Raw genomic sequence first — 24,979 nt, forward strand, 5'->3', positions numbered from 1 at the left:
ATTTTGTCTTAAAATATTCCACAGAATTCAACAAAATAAAAGGACATCCATAATTTTGGGACATTTTGTATACATAAAATTCTAAAATTTTAATTATATTTTTTAATAGAAATAAAGTATTGTACTATTTTAATAAGATTTGAACAAAATATAAAATCGTAAAGAAAGTATCGCATAAAAAAATATTTCGAGCCTTTTGATTAATGCTGATTAAATGAAATGGAGCTTTCTAATGTAAGTACTAATATAATAACTATTCACTATAGATATACTCACCAGTGTCCAGGCAGATGCCCATAGTAAGTTGTTTAAAGGCTGATACAATCCTCCTACGGCCATTTACTCACATGCTTCCAGCAAACAAAATCATTTCAGTTTCGATATATAGTACATATAAAGTTTGTATAGAGTAACACGCAATATATAGTTTATCAAAACTTTCACATTAGAAAAAGATTTTCTCGTATTATTACATATTATAACTTGATGATTTTGGTAATTAATTAATCAAAAGTAGTTTTGATGTATATATATATATATATACTCGTTTGATTCTTCAAATTTAATCCAATTATCCATGAAACTTTACTTTCTTTCCAATAAAGCGACGTCTTATTGATGAAGGAACTTGCTGTATGTTGATTCGTATCGGATCTATTTGACGTAATTTTTTCAATAGACACTTAAAAATAAAAGCAAGTAAAATCACTGTCCACATTGATGTTTATTTCCGGGAAATTTAGCCGCATTTACAGAAGTTCTAATTATAGTACAGAAGTTCTAGTTTAATTTCAAATATCATATTTTATGTGCTATGCTTGAAAACTGTACAAATCAGCCTGAAAACAATACGATATACACTGTGTGTGTGTGTGTGTGTGTGTGTGTGCGTGTGCGTGTGCGTGTGCGTGTGCGTGTGCGTGTGCGTGTGCGTGTGCGTGTGCGTGTGCGTGTGCGTGTGCGTGTGCGTGTGCGTGCGCGTGTGCGTGCGCGTGTGCGTGCGCGTGCGCGTGCGCGTGCGCGTGCGTGCGTGTGTGTGTGTGTGTGTGTGTGTGTGTGTGTGTGTGTGTGTGTGTGTGGCGCGTGTGTGTGCGGTGTGTTGAAAAAGTCATTCAATATTTGTATGGTAAAGATAGAATTCATCATACTAAGTAAAAAAAAATCTTAATAAACGTAGGTCGAAAGATCAATCATTTTTAAGATACAAACATTTTTATATGATACCATCATGATTAACTTACTGACGTTTATATATCGCATGTGATGTGAGAAGAAGATAATCTGTCTAAATCTTTATTTCAATACGTATAAAAAATATTCCACATGTCCTCTTTCCATTTCTATATATACGCTTGATATTTACGCTTTTCATTTACAGAGTCGCGAACTTTTTTGAAAATTTCAGGTTTTTATCGAATTATTTAACAAGCACACTGGAGTCAATTGTATAATTCGTTCAAGTTATAAAGAGAGTAAGTTATAGGGAGGTTGTATGTCACGGCAAGAACCCGATCACCAGTCGTGAAAATTCGTAATTATTTTTGCGAAAAATATCACATCAATAATCAAACCTGAATCACTGTGTACCTTATCCTTTCGACTATTAACAAGGGAAGTATCGGAAGTGCCCCCCCCCGATTTTAATAAGCCTTGAGTATGTTCAATTATATATTTTATAAAAAGTTATGTGTAAAATTACAATTATCATTGTGGATTAGAAGATTTATTGTAATAGTTTTCCGCGCATTTATAAGTTTGTTGTGTGCAAATAAAATTAACTTCTTTTATCGTAAGTAAGATAGAATTACATTTACAATTAAAGTTATATGTATAAAAGGTATATGTGTATAAAAATGATATAATTGAATGTAAAATAACGTATAAAAACAAAAGAGAAAATATGCGAGATAGCATATTTTCTCTTTTGTTTCTATATGTTATTTTATATTCGCTCGTTCTTTCGTTCTTTATCCTATTTACTCTCGTTGTGCTTATATTACAAAATTACGTCATCTTACTGATGTTCAAATAATATATAATACTCACCTATAATAATATGTATTATTTGTATAAAAGATTTGATCAAAAAGTGGCGCCAAATTATAGGTGCCAAGTTACGTTATCTCGAAAGTTCAATATACAACTGCTTTTAAAAAATAAAATCCATGTGTATCTTTATATTCCCATTAAAGCCTTCTTATTCTAACTCAAATGACAGTAGTTCTAATTCTTTTTAAAAAAATAATGATATCATGAAATTGCATCACCTAACTTAATTCAAATAATATGTATCCAATCTAAGTGATATATTTCTTAAATAATACCATGTATACCATTTGTATAAAAGATTTGATATCAATAATTGGCGCCAAGTTATATAAATTATTATATTTCAAAGTTTCGAAAAATAAGACCTAATAATCATATCTATAAAGGATTTGATGCTTCATATAACAATAACGTTTCATTAAACGTATTAAACACTGAACATATGTTTTTTAACTAATAACAATCAGAATTCCAAAACAGTTTCAATATTGCACGATATATATAATTATACTATTCTGCCACGCATTCTGCTATATATTTTAAATAGAGCGATATATTTAAATAATAATACATATTAATAATAATATATTATTAGAAATATAACATATTATTAGAAAGCAATCTTAAAATCAAACAAAGTAAGTATAAGAACATAAATAAAAAATAATAAAATCTGTTATTTGAATTTAGAAAACTGTCTATTCACCTATGATACGATGATTATTGAAAGTAATTTTAATGTGACCCGGGCGCGCCAAGTTTTTGTATGTCTGTTTGATTTAAGTGTATAAAAATGATACAATACAACGTAACGTGAAATAATACTTTTATGTATAGAAATAATACTTTTTATAATTATATTATTACAAATTTAAATTTTAAATATACATTATAGTATTCATTTGAAAAATATTTATTTTAATTTTCACATTTTTATTTATTAATAACTTTTTATTGTTATTGAATAATTTGTCTTATTTTTGAACCATTGTTTATATGTCTCAATCAACTGTGCGTCGCTTCCGTGCGTTGCTTTTTTCTTTGTTTACTATTTTATTGCTAAGAGATCGCAATTGTTTTTCAACTGTTTTTCTTAACTTCTCAACTATTTTTACTGAATACAAGCTTTCTTATTTTTTAATACAATTTCGCGAATTTATTATTTTTTAAAATAATTTTTAATATCGGCTGCTTCAGAGTTGTAAGAGATTCAATGTCCAAACCCGCAATAATAGTTATAATTTTACACATAACTTGTTTTTAAATATATAATAAAAGAAATATTACGCAATAATTAAACAATTAATAATCATATTAAAACAATCAATTAAATAAATAAATAATCATTAAATAATCAATAATTAATCAGAACGAGAGGGAAAAACAGAAAAGCACGACGTAAGACAGAGATCGGCAAAACGCTGAAATTGGGCACGGGCGAGTGTCCGTCTGTTGTGCGCATCTTAGGAGCGTATTTAATATTTTTTGTACCTTGGGATAAAGTTTCGCATTTCACACTTACAAAAATAGCGTTGCATATATATATATATATATATATATATATATATATATATATGAACGATAGTGCAGTCTTAAATTACTAATACTCGAATCTTTGTAATATTATAAAATTTTTTTATAACAGTTTAGCTAAACCGTTTAAAGATGAAATATGCAAAAATATGTTGTAATATATAGAATTCAAAATGCATAAGTTCTTATAAATTCAACTTATATTTAATTAATTTTTTTATTAGTCAAATAAAGAAATGTGCTGTAGTATGTTTTGTCCTAATAATAAGCATTCATTATAGGAAAATTTTAATTAAATGCTTATCTCTATTTTTAAATATTGTAAGTTGTCAAAATTTGTGCTTTAGCATATAATTTATTAAAAATTGTATAACATAATTATTACATTTAAATATAACGTTTAACGAAAATTTAAATATAACAAAGAAATAAAACAATAATATAAACAATAACAATATATTAAAATATAAACTTATAATACAATCATAAAATTATGAATACATATAAAAAGAACTATTCTTTCGGATTTAAAAATATAATTTTAAAGCGCTAATTTCTGTTAAATGTGATATATGTATTCATAATTTTATGATTGTATTATAAGTTTATATTTTAATACATTGTTATTGTTTATATTATTGTTTTATATCTTTGTTATATTTAAATTTTTGTTAAACATATTTAAATGTAATAATTATATTACACAGTTTTTAATAAATTTTAATAAATATGCTAAAGCACAATTTTTGACTTACAATATTTAAAAATATGTCTGTGAAATCATTATGAATTCAAAGAAATATAATGTAGGAAGATACTATAACACAAAACATGAAGTCACTTATAGACAAGATAGAAGGATCGGAGCGAATTCAACTTTTGCATGATTTAAAATCAGCTGTTTCCAACAATAAAGTAATTTTCATAATATATATACTATTATAATATAAAATATGCGTTTTTTACTGTAGATAGTTTTAATTTAATTCATTATATTTAATTATACCCGGTAAAAAATTTTTCGTATAAGAACATATATGCATATAAACATGTATAAATATATATAAATATATATAAAAATATATAAAACTACATAAAAAATTTTTTATCAGGTACATTACATTTAATAAAGATATTATTCTAATACAGGAAGAAGAATCGGAATTAAGTAAGCCTGCATTGTGCCAGTTACAAAATTGCTCATCTTATTGCACGTGAATCACGTCCATTTAGCATTGGTCCATTTGTCAAACAATGTTTAGAAATTGCCGCAGAAACAATATATCCTAATGATATTAATAAATTTAAATCAATTAGTCTCTCTTCTCGAACTGTACGTCGCATTGAAAAATTAACTGAAGATCTCGAGCGACAATTGGTACTAAAAGCAAACAATTTTATTGCTTTTTCATTAGCTTTCGACGAAAGTACTGATATCGTTGATACTGCACAATTGGCAATTTTTATTCGTGATGTGGATAACAACCTCTCTGTTGTTATCAATTACTGAAGAACTTTTAAATATAATACCTCTGAAAGGTACTACGACTGGAGAAGATATATTGTTTAATGTTGAAGAAGCAATAGAAAACATAAATCTATCTTGAGATAAATTAACTTCAGTTGCTATTGATGGTGCTGCAGCAATGATTGGACACAATATGGGCTTCGTAGGACGTTTAAAATCTAAACTAGCACAATCAAAACAAGAAATACATTCGATCCATTATATCATCCATCAAGAGGCATTATGTGCAAAATCTTTAAAGTATGATGAAGTAATGAAAATTGTAATCGAAATTGTAAATTTTATTAGAACTGGATCGAATCATCATCAATTTCGCGAATTTTTATCTTCTTTAGAGTCAGATTATACCGATATCTCCTATTTTTGCGAAACACGATGGCTTAGTCGAGGTAAAACTTCAGTGTTTTTTTCATTTACGCGAAGAAATAATTATATTTTTAGAAATGAAAGATAAATCTGTGTCTGAACTATCACAGCCTTCCTGGATTGCCAATCTCGCCTTTCTTGCGGATATCACTAATCATTTAAATATATTAAATTACTCTCTACAAGGCAAAGATAAATTAATTATTCATATGTTTGATCAAATTAGATCTTTTAAAATGAAACTTAATTTATGGATCAATCAATTTCAATCTCGACAGTTACATTTTTGTTACATTTTTCAAATTTATTATCTGTTGCCATGCACATTCAAGATAAGCAATATGAAGAATATATAAATTCACTTCAATTATTACATAATGAATTCGATTGTCGGTTTAGGAAAATGCATATTTTAGAAGAAGACTTATTTATTTTTATGACATTTTTTACTGTTGATATTAATATTGTTCCCGCAGATATACAATTAGAATTAATAGATTTAAAATGTGATACTGCTCTTAAAAATCGTTTTGATACTATTACTGACATCGTACAATTTTATTCATATATATCTCAAGAACGTTTTCCTCGACTACATGCTCGTGCTGCAAAAATAATGAGTATGTTCGGTTCTACATATTCGTGTGAACAATTATTTTCTATTATGAAATTAAATAAATCGCGATTACGCGAACAGTTAACAGATTCATATTTAAATGTAATAATTCCTTTAAGTTGTGCCAAAACGATAACATCTGATATCGTATATAATATCGGAAAACTGAATATGAATCAAATATTAATTAAATGTTATAAGAGTTGCTTATTTAATATTATTATAAGAATGGTTTATTTAAAATATAGATAGTTACTAATTTATGCTAATTCTGGGTTTGAATTTGTGCAACACAATATTTTTTTACTCCTTGAATAGCACATTCAACGAACAGACGTTCCTGCTATCCCCTCTCTTCACTTTATTGCGTCTAGCCGCCTAATGTTAGCCCCAGCGCGCTCGACTGTTGTCCGCGGGCATTGAGCGCCCGCGAGCAGTGCTCACTTGCCGACCCCTGCTCTAAAATATTATCGATTGATACAAGTGAGAGATATGAGCTTAATAAATGAATATATACTTAAAAAGAAAGTTATGAAAGTTTTTATTGTTGTTTGTATTTTCATATATTTTTTATTTTATAAATTCTTTAAGTTGAAATTATAGTTATTTATTTTAATTAACTTAAGAATTTTTTAATCAACAATTTATTAATTTTGATAATATTTTTTAAAGATTTTTAGCCATAGTAATACATGATTTATATGTTATACAAGATTATTCATCCTTCTTATTCAACAAAATTTTTGTAAAATAATCAGTTATTACAAAGATACATTAAATTCATTATAGATTTAAATAAGTAATTATTTAAGTAATTAACATAAAATGGAAGAGGAAGAATCATTGGATTTTCAAACTGCATTTGACATATCAGATGCAGAAAGAATAGAACTCACTGACAATGAAGAAAATTACGCATACAGTGTAAAAAAATGTTATGTAATGTAGATAATATCTCAATAGAATATATAAAGAAAAGCAATTGAATTTTGAAAGAATAGTTAGACAAATTCAAGAAAAATTGAAGTGAAAGATTTCGAAATTTTTATCAATTTCATCCGATGCTTATGTAAACAATGTATGCAAATAAAATCATATCTACACAGATCTATTTCCTGCGTAGAGTTGCGATAATAAGATATTATAAAATATAAATGTTGAGCAATAAAATATATTCATAACATTGCAATAGCTACCGTAAGCACTGCAATAGCTGCCGTATGATCAAAATTAAATGAACAATTTTATAAAAATAATCACTTCTTTATTTGTAACTTGTTTTTAATTGTCCACAGTACTGCATACATTCTTTGATATATCATCAAAAATATTTTAATATTGTTTAATAAATTCATTATTATTGTTAAGATTATGATCATGCTTATGATTATTAGCAGTAAGAGGGAAGAGAGGCCAATGAACGAGCGAACGAAATGATGTGACAAAAACAAATTCGAGTAAACAATATTTATTGTAAAGCAATAATTAACAGTGTCACCTTCAATATAAATTTGATATTGTACATTTCGACTTCACGGGATCTTCTTCAGAAATTCTTCTTAACAAAAACGATAAAAAACAAAGGGGAATTTTAAATGCATAAAAATTTATGCATCTGACTGTTAATTCTTAATTTCACTCTTATAATTATTATATTATATTATTCACATTTTTATAATCGTTTATCTATTTGCACTTGAATTTAAATATGGCGTTCTATAATTTTACCGAATCAGTTTTTATGCATTCCGTTTCGTACAATTCCCTTTCGTTTTTTATCGCTTTTGTTAAGAAAAATTGCTAAAGAAGGCTTCGCGAAGCCGAAATGGACAATACCAAATTATTATTGAAAGTAACTCTGTTAATTGTTATTTCTATAATAAATATTGTTTACTCGAATTTGTTTTTATCACGTCACTTCGTTTTCGCTTGTTCACTGGCCTCTCTTTCCTCTTGTTAATTTATACGAGCTATCTGATACAATTTTGCTGTGATGATTATTATTATTATAACAAAAAGTATTTGAAAAGTATAAAACTAGTATTAAAAAAGTACTAAAAAGTTTTTTATTTTATAATAATTATTGTTGCACTTATACTGTACTGACGAACTGCATCATATTCATCTTTAACGTTGTCTCGCGCAGCTAACGCGGTATGAAACGAATATATATATGGAGAGAGTATATAGAGGTATTTCTTGCTCATTTCCCAAAACTACAATTTCGGAAAATGACTTTATTATACACCGTTGTATTCAGCATAAAATGCTCTTGAATTCATATCCTTATAAAAATTAAAAAATTTTTGAAAATTAGGGAAAGAGGGTGGGGGGGCTCGAAAATATAATATTTTTGAAAAATTCGAATACGTCGTTGTAAAGTGCACTTGCAGCCGTAAAACTTTTGTTTAAAACTTTTTTTTAATATCTTTAATGGTTTGAACGATATTTACTCAAGAAAAAAACCGATTTCTTTTAAGGAGTAGTTTCACCCCCTTAACGAGAATGCAGATAAAAAAAAATATGTCTCTTATTTTTGTCCATATTTTAACATACTTAAAGCTCATTAAAATCGGGGGGAAGACACTTCCGATATTTCCCTTATAAGGCATGCTGATATTCATCACAATAACATTAGAATAACACATTAAATATCATATATATAAATGTCACGCTCGCGCGCACACGCACTTTACACACACACACACACACACACACACACACACACACACACACACGCGCGCGCGCGCGCGCGCGTATGTAAAGTGCGTATATATGTATATACATATATATATATATATATATATATATATATATATATATATACGGGTGTCCCAAAACTCTCGCATTTGGAATACATATATGATTCTTTATGCTAAAAGAAACCTTTTTCCTTTAGCAAAATTGCGTGCAACGAGTTTTTACAGTGGATCAGATTAAAAGTGACGAATAAGCGCGCGTATGTGCGTAGCGGTCAGGGCTGGCGCGCGTTTCTTAGGCTGTCGCGATCTCTACTTAATCTTTGACGACTTCACGTACTATATTCTTTAAAATATGATAAAAGTTAACAAAATAAGTATTTGTATTCATCCTTTAACGATTTAATAAAAAAATTGTCTGATTTCGTAGCATTATCTCGAAATAAAAATAAATGTAAATAACAAATGTAATGTAAATAATAAATGTAAATAAATGTAAATAAATGTAAATAAATGTAAATAATTATTGCACAATTGCATATAACAAAAAAATATACTAAATTTAACGAATTATTTAGACACTATTATAAAAAAATCAATTTTTTTTTACTTTGCGTAATTACGTACTCATGTAATTAATAAATATTTGTTAAATTCAGTATTTTTTATTGTCATATGCAATTGCATACAACAATAAAAAAATAATTAAAATAATAGAATGCTTAGTTCATACACCATATAATTTACATTTATTTTTATTTCCAGATAATGCTACGAAATCAGACAATTTTTTTATTAAATCGTTACGTAAAGGATAAATACTAATACTTATTTTGTTAATTTGTATTATATTTTAAATAATAGTACAGTACGTGAAGTCGTCAAAGATTAAGTCCCAAGCCGCACCGGCCTGAGGAACGCGAGCCAGCCTTGACCGTTATGTACATACGCGCGCTCATTCGATACTTTTAATTTGATTTACTGTAAAAACTACTCGTCGCACGTAATTTTGCTAAAGGAAAAAGTTGTTTCTTTTAGTATAAAAAAAATCACGTAGTGTACTCCAAATGCGGGAGTTTTGGGACATCCTGTATATATATATATATATATTACATATACATATATGTATATATATTCTCGAATCTTTACGGCTTCTATTTCAGAGAGATGGTGATCTTATTCTATCGATAGATGTAAATCGGGGAGCTGTGACCATTCAATGCCACTGACAAATATACTAAAAATCCTCCTGGAGCACAACAGAAGAGATTGCATAAGGCATGGCTCGAGCTTCCCGTTATTTTAAATTACATTTATCGGTAAAAATTACATTGTATTTAGGTAAATATCATATGCGACACGTAGAAACCAGTAAGTCAATCGTACTATTACATACAAAAAGTTTATATCTTAAAAACAGTTGAGTTTTTCAATCTTTATGTTACTGAACTTTTTTTTATTGAGAATCAATATGTTGTGTATTATGTACCATATAGATACTGAATGATTTTTTTGGAACACTTTGTATATGTGTAGAATGATTACTTTTTAAAGAAACCAAGTTAGTATGTAATAAATTAAAATTTTTATAAGAATATTATTTAATATTAAAATAATAAAAACATTTTTTCAGTATGTCTTTATTATAAAAGAAGACTAAATAAATAAAAAGTTAACATATTTACTAAATAATAATAGTAAATTACAAAATATATTTTTAATAATTGCATATTCTATAAAGAGAATGTAACAAATATTGTAATATTTCTATCTATTAGGAGGAACGATTTTTAAAATCGTTTATTATAATATATAAAAAATTAATAAGAATCACGTAACAGTTATCTTTTTTTTCTAAATTGTATCATATTTAACTTTATAAATTTTTTAATGTAAAATAATGTAAAATAATAATAAATTGTATGCAATATTTATAAATAATATTAAAACAAATTAAAAAAAAATCTATTAAATATAATTGTCTCTTTATTAATACATCGGTAAGTATATAAGTGAAGTTATTGTTTAAATTTTTAGTATCCAAATTATAATTTTGTTTATTGTGTGTAATTTTTTATATTGATATCGTTATCATTAATTAAACATTTTATACATATAATATATTTTTGATTAATATTTTTAAAACTTACTGAGATTTGTCTATCTGTTATTCCTCGTTTTAACGTTTACATACTAAAAGCTTTTTTATTTAAGCTTGACTGAAGATGTTTATATATCAAAAATTTGGAAAAAGAATTTATATGTGTAATAAATATAATCATTAAAGTAATTTAAATTAAATTTAAAAGAGTAAAAAGAATACTTACGACAAAATATATGAGTTTTAAGAAATTATAATTTAAGTTGATTTAGAAGATAAGTGTATGACATTATGATTTAATTCAAGATTATTGTAAAGATTAAATAATATTCAACAATAACATAAAAAAGCGAAACACGAATCGCATTTGAAAATTTTCAAGATTAACGATTGATGCTTTATAAATGCGACTCACGATTATTAATAAATAAATTCGCACGTTTTCCACGCTCCTAACGAGTAGAATAATTTGTTTTCATTTGCATTAAATCGCGAGACTTCGAAAATATTCGAAGATAAACGGAGCACTCCTTGTATTCACTCGAAAGTGCTAGCTCCAAATTTGTCACATATTACAATATAAACGATTATGAGTTATAACGTTTCTATTACACTATTCCTTTTACACTGAGTTTTCCTGCAACGCGCACGATAATACTATAATGATTTGTCAGGAACGAATAGAGGTCGTGGTAAGAACCACATATCGTCATGGATACCGCGCAAGCGCCTGCTCTTAACACATTTGTGCAGATACTTTACATACAATCGTGATAATAGACAGTACATGCGCACATGTATATACATATATGTGTAAATAAAAATATATGTTTGTGACATGTGAGAATGTAATATAGAGGTTCAATGTCAAGTTCTTACCGACGCGACTGTTCTAGAACAGGAGTTCGATGAGCAGATAGTCAGATGAGGGTGACATACATTATGAAACAAATAGCATATTCAAGTAATGACATCATTTATCCCTGCATTTCATCAAATAATAATATAACATAATATAATATAATGTAAGGATATGTTACAATGTTACAAATATCTATCAAGAAAAAGAAATAAATAAAAACTTAAAGAACAAGGCAAATATATTATCAAATATTTACTTTTAGGTTTTTGTTTCTTACATAAACTACTGTACATTTTTTTATATTTCTATTCAACAATTATTTTATCAAATAACTTAGATTAAATTATTAATTCAAATAAAAGTTTCAAAATGCAAAGTATTTGTTGTCTTAAGGGAGTAATTACAAAAATTCTTTTAATTAGAAAATGGAATATAAACTAATTATGTCTTTCAATGTAAATCATATAAAAGTATGAAAAATAATCATCTTTTTATAATCAATGCGCATTTATATATTTATCTTTTAGAATGATAACAATTACAGCAATATCTTTTTAATACACAAATAGGAATAAGGACGTTCGGACATTTAATGCATGGAGTTTTTCTAATATGAAATTTATGCTAGTTTGTAATCGATTAAGAAGTATACGTGAGAATCATAACAAGAAATTATATATTTAATAAAAACGAATTTAAAAACATTAAAATGTTTTACGTTTTTATTTATGTTTCATTTTCACAAACAAAATATGAATTGAATATATATATATATACACACACGCACACACACACATATATATATATATATATACATATTACACACACACACACACACACACACACACACACACACACACACACACACACACACACACACACACACACACACGCACGCACGCACGCACGCACGCACGCACGCACGCACGCACGCACGCACTCACGCACGCACATACACATACATATGTATTATATAGATCTTCAATATATATTCATATTATTACGTTATGAATGATTGTATTATATGAAATATTTTAAAATACAAAATAAACAAAATAATACAAATTTAAATTTATAAATATAATTTAACACAATAACTTTTTAAAATTTCAACAAGAAATTAATAAAAGAATTTTATATAAACTTTTACATTTTATTTTCGATTAAATTCGATTAAGTTTGATTTCTCTATAAATATAAAATGCATTTGCAAAATTTAATTATATTTCTTTTTTTTCTAAAAAAGTTATCAACTTTCTTAAATTCTTTATTTTTTTAATTTTTATTTAAAAAATAAGTAAAGAATTTAAACGGATTTATCATAAGTTATGAATACTTTATGAAATAATTCATATTCTGTATCACCATGTACTTGAAAATTTAATTTTATCATATCAACATTATAATTTTACAATATTGATTTTTTATTTAAAGCAATATACATGTATTTAGATGTGCATATTAAATATGTTTTGAGATATATATTAAAATTAAAAGAAATACTTTATATTTCCTTAATATTTCTATAAGATTTAATTTTATATAAAGCAATATTTCAATGTATTAAATATGCATGTAATAGAAAAATGATAAAAAGTTATTAATATTTCTCGAGATACTTATACTTAGTTGTAGATAAATACATATATAACATCAATATATAACATGACATATGCTATGCTATTCGTTTTATTATGCATAGATAGATGCAAGTTTAATTCAAATCTTTAATGAATAAATGTAAACGTAATATTTGTGCCCCATCCTAAGGTTAAACGAATTATTTTAATTATATTTTTATTTTATATAGTTTTATTTGAGTTTTTATCTACTCACATTTAGTTTCTTGGATATTTATGTTTGAATTTATATATAAGTTTTTTAATAACATTTATTACATAATGTGTAACTTTTGCATGTTAAAATGTATATTTATATTGCATAACAAACATTTAAATTTGTTAGTTTTTACAAAATAACTTTAATAAGAGAAAAGAAATTTAAAAAACTTCTATCTTATATCAATTTTAGATTATAATGTTAAAAGCAATAAAATTTATTCAAACTTTTATGTGTGTGTGTGTGTGTGTATGTGTGTGTGTGTGTGTGTGTGTGTGTGTGTGTGTGTGTGTGTGTGTGTGTGTATAAATTACTTTTTAATAGAATTATAATATTCAATTATTTATTGATTTAATAAATTAATTTAAAACAATTTCCAACAGCAATTACATTTTTTCTAAATTATAGATCATTCAGCCGTTTTCTAGCATAACAATTTTCTAAACTAGAATCTAACATAATGAAAATATGAATATTAATTATTTCAGAGGCATATAAATGTCATTTTCAAGGTATTATTTTAGCATGAAGTTTGCAAGGTGCTAGCAATATAAGATCGATCGACTTACTATGAATATTTAACAAATACCTGTTATCGGCCTTGTTTCAAGAAATTATATGCTTGATAAAGGTATCTATTTTATATACTATACTTGACTGAAAGCATACAAACGTCGATTCAATTGAAACTTAACGAGAAATTTTGATGACTCATGCCATAAATGACTATTAGAAAATATTTTTTATAATTTATAATTTATAATTTTATAATTTATATTTTTTATAATTTATAATTTATTATTTTATAATTTATATTTTTATAAAGTTTTTTTATTTTTTATTTATTTGTTAATTTTAGAAATACCTATACGTTTTTTTCAAATTGAGTTAACATTACCATCTCATTTGTGAACATGATTTATTATTGCATAATCTATATAATAATTAAATATATTGACATTTGAAAGAATTTATAGTAAAGAATGTATAGTTAAGTATGGCAAACCAAAGTATGGATACTGTGCATATTAAACATTTGTATTTTTATTTTACAAGAAAGTAATTAAAAATTTGCCAAAAAGATGAAATAAGATTATTAATAGTGATGAAGATTACTTTATAAATTAATTTGTATTAAATGTTAAATAAAATAAAACATTGCACATCGAAAAATGATTAATATTTATGGATACTCTTATAATTTAAACCAATACTTAAAATTCAATATTTAAAAATAAAATCAAAATCTGATTTTCAATTTGTAAATAAAGATACTCAAAAAGATATTTCAAAATATAAATATTACATAGTAATTTTTATAATTAATATATAATGAGATTTTTATTAAACATATATAATAATTGTTTTTAGCAAATAAATCACAACATCAAAATATAAGAATCTATGACTTGAGATGTGGAACTATTTAATCATACATCTATCATACATGTATCATAAATAAATTTACACATAATTTTATTATTTAAATAAAAAATTAAAATAATGCCAATAAGAACCGATACTAGATGTATCAAATATCAGTGTTCATGTACAAATAATATGTTCGAAAAATTGTATATATTTTAGTCCTAAATTTAGATTCTCTTTAATATTAAACAATATAAAATAGTCAAAACAATGAGATAAATACAAGAATATAATAAAATAAATTATGAATTAGAATATAATAAATTATGAAAGAATAAACGAAGATCTGTAATGCGCTTAATCAAAGAGATAAAATATACGTGATACGAATAAATTGAAAATTATCAATAATTTAAAAATAATATCCAAAATTTTGTAAAATCATCAGTAAAAAAATAAATAAAATGATCTTAAAGCAAATTGTTATTACAGTAAAATTGACTATTAATTAATTATGTTAATATAATAAAACTTATAAATGTTAATATTACACATAGAATAAAATCCTCCAATGGATATTCATTAGACATCGGTCATGGATATTTGGAACATCCATTAGACGGCCATTAGATTTCCAGTAGACGGCCACAAAAAATCCACAGTTCCACTTTGTGGAAGTCTATGAGATCTCTATTAGACGTCTTCCATAGACGTCTGTTAAACATTAGGTGGATCGCTAATAGAGGGTCCATGGAGTCTCGGTAGACGACCCCACAGAGCAAAAACCTCTAATAGATGTCCATTAGAGATCCACCATGGAGGTTTGTAACTTCCATTAGATGTCCATGAATCCTCCAGAAGATCTCTACAAAAAAAGTTAATAAAAAGAATTTTTTATGATGCTGAACAAAAATATTTCTTTGAAAGAACAAAGCGCACATACATACGTAATGTGCAATGGAACTAATAAAATCTTTTTTTATCTTGTAAATGTTGGTAACGTCACATAATTTTTTCGAGAGTCACCCATCTTTATAGTATACACGGTCGAGTTCGCTTCACCTCTGTGAGAGGCTGAAATCAGATACTAGAACAATAGTATAATTGAACTTAGAATTTTGATGTAAAAATATGATAGATCAGTAAATGTTATCACATTGTCATAAGATTCAAATAATCTTAATGTCAATGTCCTGATAGCGTGTATAATTTTTGTAGATAATTTAATTATATATATAAAAGTGTGAAGATTATATCTTATATGGACTTTTAATATCATGTTCCATGTGAATAGTATTTATAAATTTACGTATATATTCTATTTACTCATTTATATATTTATTGATCGTATTATTATAAATACGTGAGATATTTCTTTTATTCGACAATATATGTTTTCTTGTGTTTGGTATAATCATTTATATACAATTAAATCGAATATACAAATAAATTGAATAAATAAGATATATGCAATAAATTTTTAATTTATTTATTATTATAAGTATATATTCTCAATTTTTATAAATTAAAGTAGTATGTGGGCTGCTATGGGGCGTCAAAACAAACCCCCACCACTTTCCCACTGGCGCCAGGGGCGTGGCCTCCAGCTGTCAAGATAGGGTCTCCACGTGGAAATGGAGCGTTCTGATTGGCTGAGGGGCGTGGCCGGAGATAATTAGGTAATTAATGGTGCGTTCTGATTGGATTCTCCCATAGTTGCCCGGCGTGTGATTGGACGCTCCCATAGCTGCCCACGTGCGTGATTGGATGCTCCCAAAGCTGGGGTGTGATTGATTGTCGAAATGCTAGACGAAAAGATAGGGAAGGGGATGAAAGTGTCTGGGTCCGTTCGGGTCCGACAAAATGGCGTGTGCAAAGATGGCGGACACCTGAGGAGAATTTGTTCCGGGATCTGATCGGGGGTGCGATAAAATGGCGACAAGAAGGATGCTGGGGTGTTGAAGGGGGATCATATACCTGACTAGCGAAGAATGGAATGCGGTTTTATGGTACGGTAGACAGGACGGGGCGAAGAAAGAAAATTGATTCTTTGTATATGAGGGGAATAAATTGAATTTTTCTCAAGAGGATTCTCGAGGTCTAATAGCTAGCGAAACCATTAAAAATTTGTTCCGGGCTGATTGGGGTCTGATAAAATGGCGACTACGGAGATGACAGTCGTCTGAAGGAATATACTGACGAGAATGGAATGTGAACTTTATGGTATGATACGGTATGAATGACTTTATAACTTGGATTGAAGGAAGGAAATTGATTCTTTGCATTACATTGCTCCGAGGTCGTTCGTGGGCTCCGGCAAAATGATGCCAGCGATAAGAAGGACGAAGAATGCCTGAAAGGAATATGCTTGTCCTGGCGAGAACGGAATGCGACTTTTATAGTATGATACACAGCTTAGATCGAAGAAAACTGATTCTCTGTATATATATATGAGATACAAATCACGTTTTTTCTCAAGCCGGAAGGTTTTTCCAGACTCAATAGCTAACGAAACTATTAAAATTTGTTTCGGGCCCGCTCGTGGGATCCGACAAAATGATGCCAGCGATAAGAAAGACGAGGAACGTCTGAAGGGAATATGCTTGTCCTGACGAGAACGGAATGCGAATTTTATAGTATGATACACATCTTAGATCGAAGGAAACTGATTCTCTGTATATATGAGATACAAATCACACATTTCTCTTAAGACGAAAGATTTTTTCCAAACCCAATAGCTAACGAAAAGCTATTAAAATTTATTCCGGGTCCGATCGTGGGTCCGACAAAACGGCGTCAGCAATAAAAAGGACGACGAAGGGAATATGTTCGATCCCGGTGCTAATGGAAAAAGATTTTAGCGGTACGATACGCAGAACGCTCCGAAAGTAGGAATTTACTTTGTATATATGGGGATGTAAATCGAGTTTTTCTTAAGAAAAAAAGGCCTTTCTCGACGCCTAATAGCTAGCGAAACTTAAAAATTTGTTTCGAGACCGCTCAGGATTCGATAAAGCGATATCTGCGACAAGAAAGATGAGGGAAGTCTGAAGGGAATATACTTGACCTGACGAAAACGGAATGCGATAGGAAAACAGGAACGAACAGGTTCGCACTAAATGTTTTTCTAATGAACTCGGAGCTCTTATTCTATAACAAACGTGTCTGAAAAATTGTCTGAAAAATTTTTTAAATATTTCTAACTCTCTCGAAGCAACGTAGCGCGTTAATTTTTAGGTTGGGGTGAAAAGAAAATAAGAGGGGCAAAGACAGGAATTTAAGTTACAAAATCATTTATTGTTATATTGTTGTACATATTATATCAATTCATAAATAAAAGTTACAAATTACGATTTGAGAAAATAATACGAAGAATTTCATTAAATCTCAGAGAAGTTAATTCCACAAATATTATATCGAAATACATATCCAGAAATGTTAAATCGTTTATTTGCGTGCGTACATTGCGCGCGATTTCGTGATAATTTCCTTTCAAACTGAGTTTTACAATATCGCTATCTATGTAACTTTTTGGAAGGTTTAATTCTATTTCTTTTATAAGATATTGCACGCATTTGTTAACATTATCGGTCACGTTTTGTAAATGTTTTAAGTGCGCGTCGACACATTTCACAATATTTTTCATGAAAAGTACTCTTCTGCATCACAATTGCGACAGCATAGGTTTTACGCCTCTACGTCGGTGGCTGCGAATCCGTAATCGTTCCTCGATGTTGAATTTCGATATTTTCCATAGTGGCCTCTTCATTTTCTTTATACGCCAGTAATATGAATTGTGACCCATAAGAGGAGGTAAAGTTGATCGCAACATTTTTGACAATGATAGGATCCGGTCTCGATTTATTGTTAGCGTTTAAATACTCGTCGATAAGCCCCATGTTGTTTAGGAATTGTTGCCAGGAATCAGCGTCGAAATAAATTCCTTCTGCATAATTACCGGTTAATTTAACCATTGGCACAAAAATTCCTTCGTTTGTCGTTTGCAATCCGACGTGTATCCTTTTCGTGTGAGAGATGTTGAGTCCATATGTTGTCGAGAGCATCATATGGAACTTGTCGTTTCGTTCCTCGTTACAATTTTCCTTCGGAATATCGCAGATGTACTTGCGCTTCTCGGAATCGCGGGCAATGCTCGGTTCCGGAGTATTACGCTTCTCGGTATCGGGAACAGCTTTTCGGCTCGCCATTGTTCCTGTTTTCTTCTCAAATGTAATAACTAATAATCACAAGCGTCGAAATGAGAGACTACTTCGGATTTACGAAGTTGAAACCTCGAAGGATGGCACTCGAATGAACCGAGGGCTGACGAATTCGTCGAGCTCATCGACTTATCTACTAAGAAAAAAGAACTGCGCGCGCAGATGGGCAAATGAAAAATTATAAAATTTAAAAAATTTTAAAAATTTTAAAAGGTTTTAAAATTTAAAAATTTTAAATTGTAAAATTATAAAATCTTTTAAACTTTAGATTTTCTAGATTTTTAAAACTTCTTCGCAAAATATTTTTTAATAATAAACCTAGAAACTACAAAATAAGAGAGTTAGAGATGTTTCTTGAGTGGGGAGCTCGGATTTTCTTTTAGCTAGAGAAATAGAAAAGAAAAGATGAGAGAATAGTAGAAAAGGTGAGAGAATAGAAAACGTGTATTAAGGAGAATTTTGACCTGTCCAATGGCGCTGCATTTTCTGCGGGCTGCCCTCTTTTCGGAGTGCGCGAGTAAGATTTTCAAAGTATAAATACTGTGCGGAATTATAGAAAAGTCTATTTCCGAGATTATACTTTCTCGGGGTGACTTGACCGGTTTTTACATTACTGCGTCGATTCGTTCGCTGTCTTAATTCTAAAAAATAGTGAAGGAGTGAAAAATGGCACTCAGTGAAAAATTAAAAAGATTTTTTATCGTGTGCGCGAATATCAACCCGACGTTAAACGCGAGTGCTTATATCTCACTATTAACAAATGAAGAAGAAGCAAATTACATCACGTTTGCAAAATTCGTACAGGAGTGCTCGAAAACCCTATTGAGCATTATGTTCAGATTAGGGTATTTCGCGGACAAAAGACTTTTAAATATTGTAAAAGAATACATAACCGGTGCAATGGTTGGCGTGAGGGAGGATGATGCCGGCGGACATATCGGTTATTTTACAAGGTGCACCGGAGGAGGTAAATATTTATTTTTTAAAGTAATTGACATTAGAATATGTAGATATAAAAAATTCTAAATTTAAATATTTTTTTTTAAGCGAGAGATAACATCGCGGTTGTACATCCGTATCAACTACGAGAGTTGAGACGCACCGCCGAAGACGAGGTGGAAGGAGTAAATGATCGTGAGTAAATAATAGAAAATTGATATAATTGAAAATCTAGATTTCTAAATTTTTAAATTTTTAAATTAAAATATCGAATTTTTAGGACGAGTGCGAATGCGGATAGACGTGCAACTTGAGGAGGAGGAGGAGGAGGGTATCCCAACGGTTGATCTGGTTTCAGGTAAGAAAATAGCAAATATTGCTTTCAAAATTATCTCACAGAATATCGAATTCAATTAATAAAAGCTTAATTTTGTTTCAGATGTGGAGGAAAATAGCGACAAGGAGCCGACTCTGAGCGAAGCCAACACCGAAATTTACACACCTCGTGAGTAATTATTTAAAATAATAAAAGTTATAAAACTCATATTAGCTAATTCTTGAAAAAAGGTAATAATAATAATAATAATAACGACTTCTTTCTTTTTTAGTACAAGCAAACGACCTGAATCAGAATATGGAGAAGAAGAAAATGAGGAGGAGGAAAACGAAGAAGAACAAGAAGAAGATGTAGATGAAGAAGGAGAAGAAATTGACGAAGAAGAAAGACAAGAAGATAGAGAAGGAGAAGAAGATGACGATAACGATGACGAGGAAAAAGACGATGGCGAAGAAAACAGGAGAAGAGCCTTTGAGCAAATGTGCGATGGGCTTTTAGAAGAAAAGATCGAGGTTTTCCATCAATGCGAAACACGGACGGGCTATTCTCTGGAAAATTATAAAGGTAAATTTAATATTATTTTTAAATTTTAAGATAATTTATTCTTTCCGATAAATTTATAATTAAATGTTTTTTTGCTTTAGATTAATACGCTCTATAAAAGCTTTGTAAAAGCGAAGAGGAAAGCTGCTCAAGGTAAGAGATACCTTTGGTATGCTGGAATCTATTCGCTAACATAAAATCGAGTATAATTAAAATATTTATCATTAATATTTTTTGTTTCCCATTTTCAGTACAAACAGGAGGAGGCGTTTCACGCGAAGAAGAAGAAGAACAAAAAGATCGTTATTTACACCGGCTTCAGAACTATTCGACGGATCTTCAACAGCATCACCAGCAGCAACATCAGCAACAGCAGCAGCACCAGCATCAGCAGCAGCAGCAGCAGCAGCAGCAGCAACAGCAGGAGCACTGGTTAACCGACGAGGATGCCGCGATTGACGACAGCGACACAGTCAGTGAAAATTTCACTTATATTGTATTACGGGCGGAAAACTCGCGTAAATTTCAAAAATTTGAAGTATTAGGTAGGGAGGCGACATTCGCGATACGTCCTCTCGCGGAGGGTGCTAGCGATATCGTGAATTATTTAGAAAACGCGTTTCGCGAAATCCACGCGTATGCGATACGTTTGAGCGGACCGGGCGATTACGTGGGGTTATCCTTCGATTCGCCAAATTTATCGCATGGCCCTGCAGGTCTTTCGTTTCGTCCGGTGCGAGACTTGACTCACGAGGACATATGGAAACTCGTGAGTTCGGTAGCGCAAAGCGCCGGGGGTTTCGATATCGCGATGGATTTCACCATACGCGTTTTTAACGTAGCGGTACCTTCGGGGCGCGGGGGATCAAATAAATTAACGCGAGAAAGCGTCGCGAAACGCTCGATTTTACAAATAAAAAATTCCGACAATCTATGCCTTCCTCGCTCCCTCGTAACGACGAGGATTTACTGCGAGCGTGGTACTCTGCGCACGGGAGAATTGCACGATGGGAATCCGTAAGATACGCGACTTCTTCGTTACAGCGTGAGTTGGCGATTGAGTTAACGAGGAGCGCGGGTATCGTGATCCCCGAGGAAGGTTGCGGATATAATGAAATCGAGCGTTTTCAACGGTTTCTCGCCGTGGAAAATATCGCTATAATAATTTATAATTTTAGTAGTTTTGGCCGAGGTGAAAAACCGAGGTACGACGGTCGCGCATTACTCGCCTCCCTCGGACGCGAATCTTCGTATACATTAAATATAATGTATTACGAGGATTCGCGTCATTATAACCCTATATTAAATTTAAGAGCTGCAGGCGGTTCGCGCGGCGGTTACTGCGAAACGTGCAACGAGGGCTTTCGAAATGATAGGGGACATCGTTGCGCAAAAAAATGCCCTCGTTGTCGCGCCTCACCTCCGTGCGTAAATCGCGATAGAGAAATAATTAGGTGCGAAGCGTGTAACCGTACGTTTTTCGGTAATTCTTGTTTCGAGCGTCACCGAGCGGAAAAATCATATAATGGGAAATCTCGCGCGAGCATATGTAATTCCGTTAAAATTTGTAGCGATTGCGGGCGATTTATACGTGCAAATACGGTACATAAATGCGACACGGTCTTTTGTAAAACATGTCCTTCGTTACAACCGTCGAATCATCTATGTTTCATGCGTCCTCTTGCTCGTAAAGCTAGCGATCCCGGCGAGGGTACAAGTACCCTGATAATGCGAGCAGAAAAAAAGGCGTGTGAAAATGAAAATGATAACGTTGCGATGAACGAACAAACAAACGGTCGTGTCGCGTTTATATTTTACGATTTTGAAACGCGGCAAGACGAGACGCTCGTAGGTACCGAAAACGTGAGAATTCATGTACCGACTCTTTGCGTAGCGCAACAAATTTGCGTAGCATGTGCAAACGAAGACGACATGACGGTGCGATGCCGATGGTGCGGAATGCGCGAGTTCGTATTCCGTCTCGACCCCGTGAAACAATTTGTCGATTTCGCAACGCGAACGACAAAATGTTTCAAACAAATTATTTGTATCGCGCATAATGCGAAAGCGTTCGACGCGCAATTTATCTTAAAATATTTTGTAGAAAATCCGAAGAGCACCCATGAATCGCGCGTTATTTTGAACGGAACAAAAATCGTCGTAATGACGGTCGGACATACGAAATTTATCGATAGCATTAATTATATGCCGATGCGTTTATTCGATTTACCTAAGGCCTAAGGTCTGAGCGATACGTCGAATAAAGGCTGTTTCCCGCACTTATTTAATACTATCGATAACCAATCGTATATAGGATCAATTCCCGATGCTAGATATTATTCTCCCGATCATATGTCGCCGGAAGAACGCGAAAAGTTCCACGCGAAAATGGTTCGTGAAGATTATATTTTTGACTTTCAACGCGAAATTATCAGATATTGTCGAAACGACGTAGATATCCTTCGACGAGCGTGCATGAGTTTTAGAAAAATATTTTTAGAACGTGGAAACGTGTGTCCGTTTGAGGAATGTACGACTATCGCTTCCACATGCATGAGAGTTTTTCGTAAAAACTTTTTGCGTGAGGAGGAAATAGGAGTCATTCCGTCGGGCTGTTACAGAAACATTGACAGGCAATCGCACAAAGCTCTGCAGTGGTTGGTGTGGATGGAACGCGAACTCGGACATCCCATTATCCACGCGGGGCGAGGCCACGAATATAAAGTCGATGGCACGCCCGTTGATGGATATTACGAAACGGAAAATGGGTCACGACGCTGGGTGCTACAATTTCACGGTTGTTTCTGGCATGGGTGCCCTTCGTGCTTTAAAGTAAATCGCGATAGTACGCTTTCGTCTGCGAATCGCGGGGATACGATCGACGCGCGCTACGAACGGACGCTCGCGATGTCATGGCGCCTTCGTAAACGCGGTTACCACGTGATGAAGAAATGGGAGTGCTCCTTCAGCTAAGAAATTTCGAATAATAGAGAAATGCAGAATTTTCTTAAGGATCATCCGTTGATAAAGAACACTCCTCTCGATCCTCGCGAAGCGTTTTATGGTGGACGCACGGGAAATATCGTCACGCGATACGAAGTTTCAGGTACGGAAAAAATATGTTACGTCGTATGTTCTCTGTATCCTTTCGTATTGAAAACCGGTGTTTTCCCGATCGGGCATCCTAAAATTTACGTAGGGCAAGAGTATTCTTCGTTAATCGGGGTATCACCAAATTATAATTTCAACTCGGTCAAAGGTCTCGTGCGATGTAAAGTACTCCCACCATGTGATCTCTTTCATCCGGTACTACCGTATCGCGTACAAGGTAAATTATTGTTTGCGTTATGTCGGAGTTGCTGCGAAACGTTCTCACAAGTTGAGTGTACTCACGAGAACCCGATGGATCGAGAATTCGAGGGTATCTGGGTATCTTGTGAATTACGCAAAGCCGTCGAGAAGGGTTATCTCGTGAAGCATGTGAGCGAAATTTGGGAATATAAAGTCGCGCGATACGATAGCGATACTCGTCAAGGCGGACTGTTTGCCGAATATATTAATACCTTTTTGCAATTAAAACAAGAAGCGGCTGGCCGAGCGAATGCAGGGAAGACGCTGACGATGATGCTAAGGAGCGTTACCTTCGGGAATATGAGGAAACCGAGGGTATCACACTCGACAGGCGAAACATTACGCGCAATCCCGGTTTACGTTCGGTCGCTAAGCTTTGTTTAAATTCATTTTGGGGAAAATTCGGCCAACGATCCAATTTGCCGAATACCGAAATTATAAAATCTCATCAGCAATTTATGACTTTGCTTACGAGTCCTGAGCACGAAATAACCGATATACCCGTAAACGACGAGGTAATATATGTTTCGTGGCGACTCCGAAAAGAGGCGGTCGTGCATTCTCCGCTTACGAACGTTGTGATCGCGGCGTACACAACGGCGCAAGCACGATTAAAATTGTACAGTTA

The 24,979-nt window shown here is 31.1% G+C and overlaps 4 protein-coding genes and 1 pseudogene across 20 annotated transcripts in view; 2 read left to right on the forward strand and 3 right to left on the reverse strand.

The window, feature by feature from the left end:
• LOC105427286 (adenylate kinase isoenzyme 5) overlaps positions 1-11,575 on the reverse strand; it is a 308,338-nt gene extending 296,763 nt beyond the window's left edge. For 2 of the 17 annotated variants that reach the window (XM_089080915.1, XM_089080914.1), the window contains exons 1-2: positions 11,119-11,575; positions 277-839 (exon numbers count right to left, since the gene is read on the reverse strand). In XM_089080915.1, the coding sequence (XP_088937041.1) occupies positions 277-298 (22 nt within the window). In that variant the 5' untranslated portion in view covers positions 299-839; positions 11,119-11,575. Of the gene's footprint in view, positions 1-276; positions 840-10,941; positions 11,011-11,118 lie in introns of all 17 variants that reach the window. The other 15 variants (XM_089080908.1, XM_089080904.1, XM_089080917.1 and 12 more) reach the window with 15 other exon arrangements.
• A 4,285-nt stretch (positions 11,576-15,860) lies between these two features.
• The window catches only part of LOC105423790 (transmembrane protein 114), a 517,194-nt gene continuing 508,075 nt past the window's right edge, over positions 15,861-24,979 (reverse strand). Inside the window, exon 8 of the mRNA XM_089081259.1 lies at positions 15,861-16,035. Coding sequence (XP_088937385.1) covers positions 15,941-16,035 — 95 coding nt within the window. The 3' untranslated portion in view covers positions 15,861-15,940. The remainder of the gene's footprint in view (positions 16,036-24,979) is intronic.
• LOC148935617 (uncharacterized) lies at positions 18,156-19,546 on the reverse strand (annotated as a pseudogene).
• On the forward strand, positions 20,812-21,545 carry LOC148935618 (uncharacterized). The gene is made up of 5 exons (XM_089081071.1): positions 20,812-20,904; positions 20,956-21,021; positions 21,102-21,153; positions 21,252-21,472; positions 21,540-21,545. Exons 1-5 carry the CDS (start codon positions 20,812-20,814, stop codon positions 21,543-21,545), a joined length of 438 nt encoding a protein of 145 aa, XP_088937197.1.
• Positions 21,433-24,901, forward strand: LOC148935619 (uncharacterized). Its single transcript, XM_089081069.1, is given in 1 exon segment — positions 21,433-24,901. A coding segment is annotated over 1 exon segment (2,040 nt). The 5' UTR covers positions 21,433-21,933; the 3' UTR covers positions 23,974-24,901.

The sequence above is a fragment of the Pogonomyrmex barbatus genome, unplaced genomic scaffold, assembly GCF_055798465.1.
Source record: "Pogonomyrmex barbatus isolate J1 unplaced genomic scaffold, ASM5579846v1 scaffold4, whole genome shotgun sequence".
Lineage (NCBI taxonomy): Eukaryota > Metazoa > Arthropoda > Insecta > Hymenoptera > Formicidae > Pogonomyrmex > Pogonomyrmex barbatus.

Excerpts from the sequence above, each read along its gene's own strand:
- LOC148935618 (XM_089081071.1), top strand. The coding sequence starts at position 20,812 with ATGAAGAAGGAGAAGAAATTGACGAAGAAGAAAGACAAGAAGATAGAG. Across the intron at positions 20,905-20,955 it reads TGACGAGGAAAAAGACGATG|AAGAAAAGATCGAGGTTTTC; the intron begins GCGAAGAAAACA and ends ATGGGCTTTTAG. Across the intron at positions 21,154-21,251 it reads GAAGAGGAAAGCTGCTCAAG|TACAAACAGGAGGAGGCGTT; the intron begins GTAAGAGATACC and ends TCCCATTTTCAG.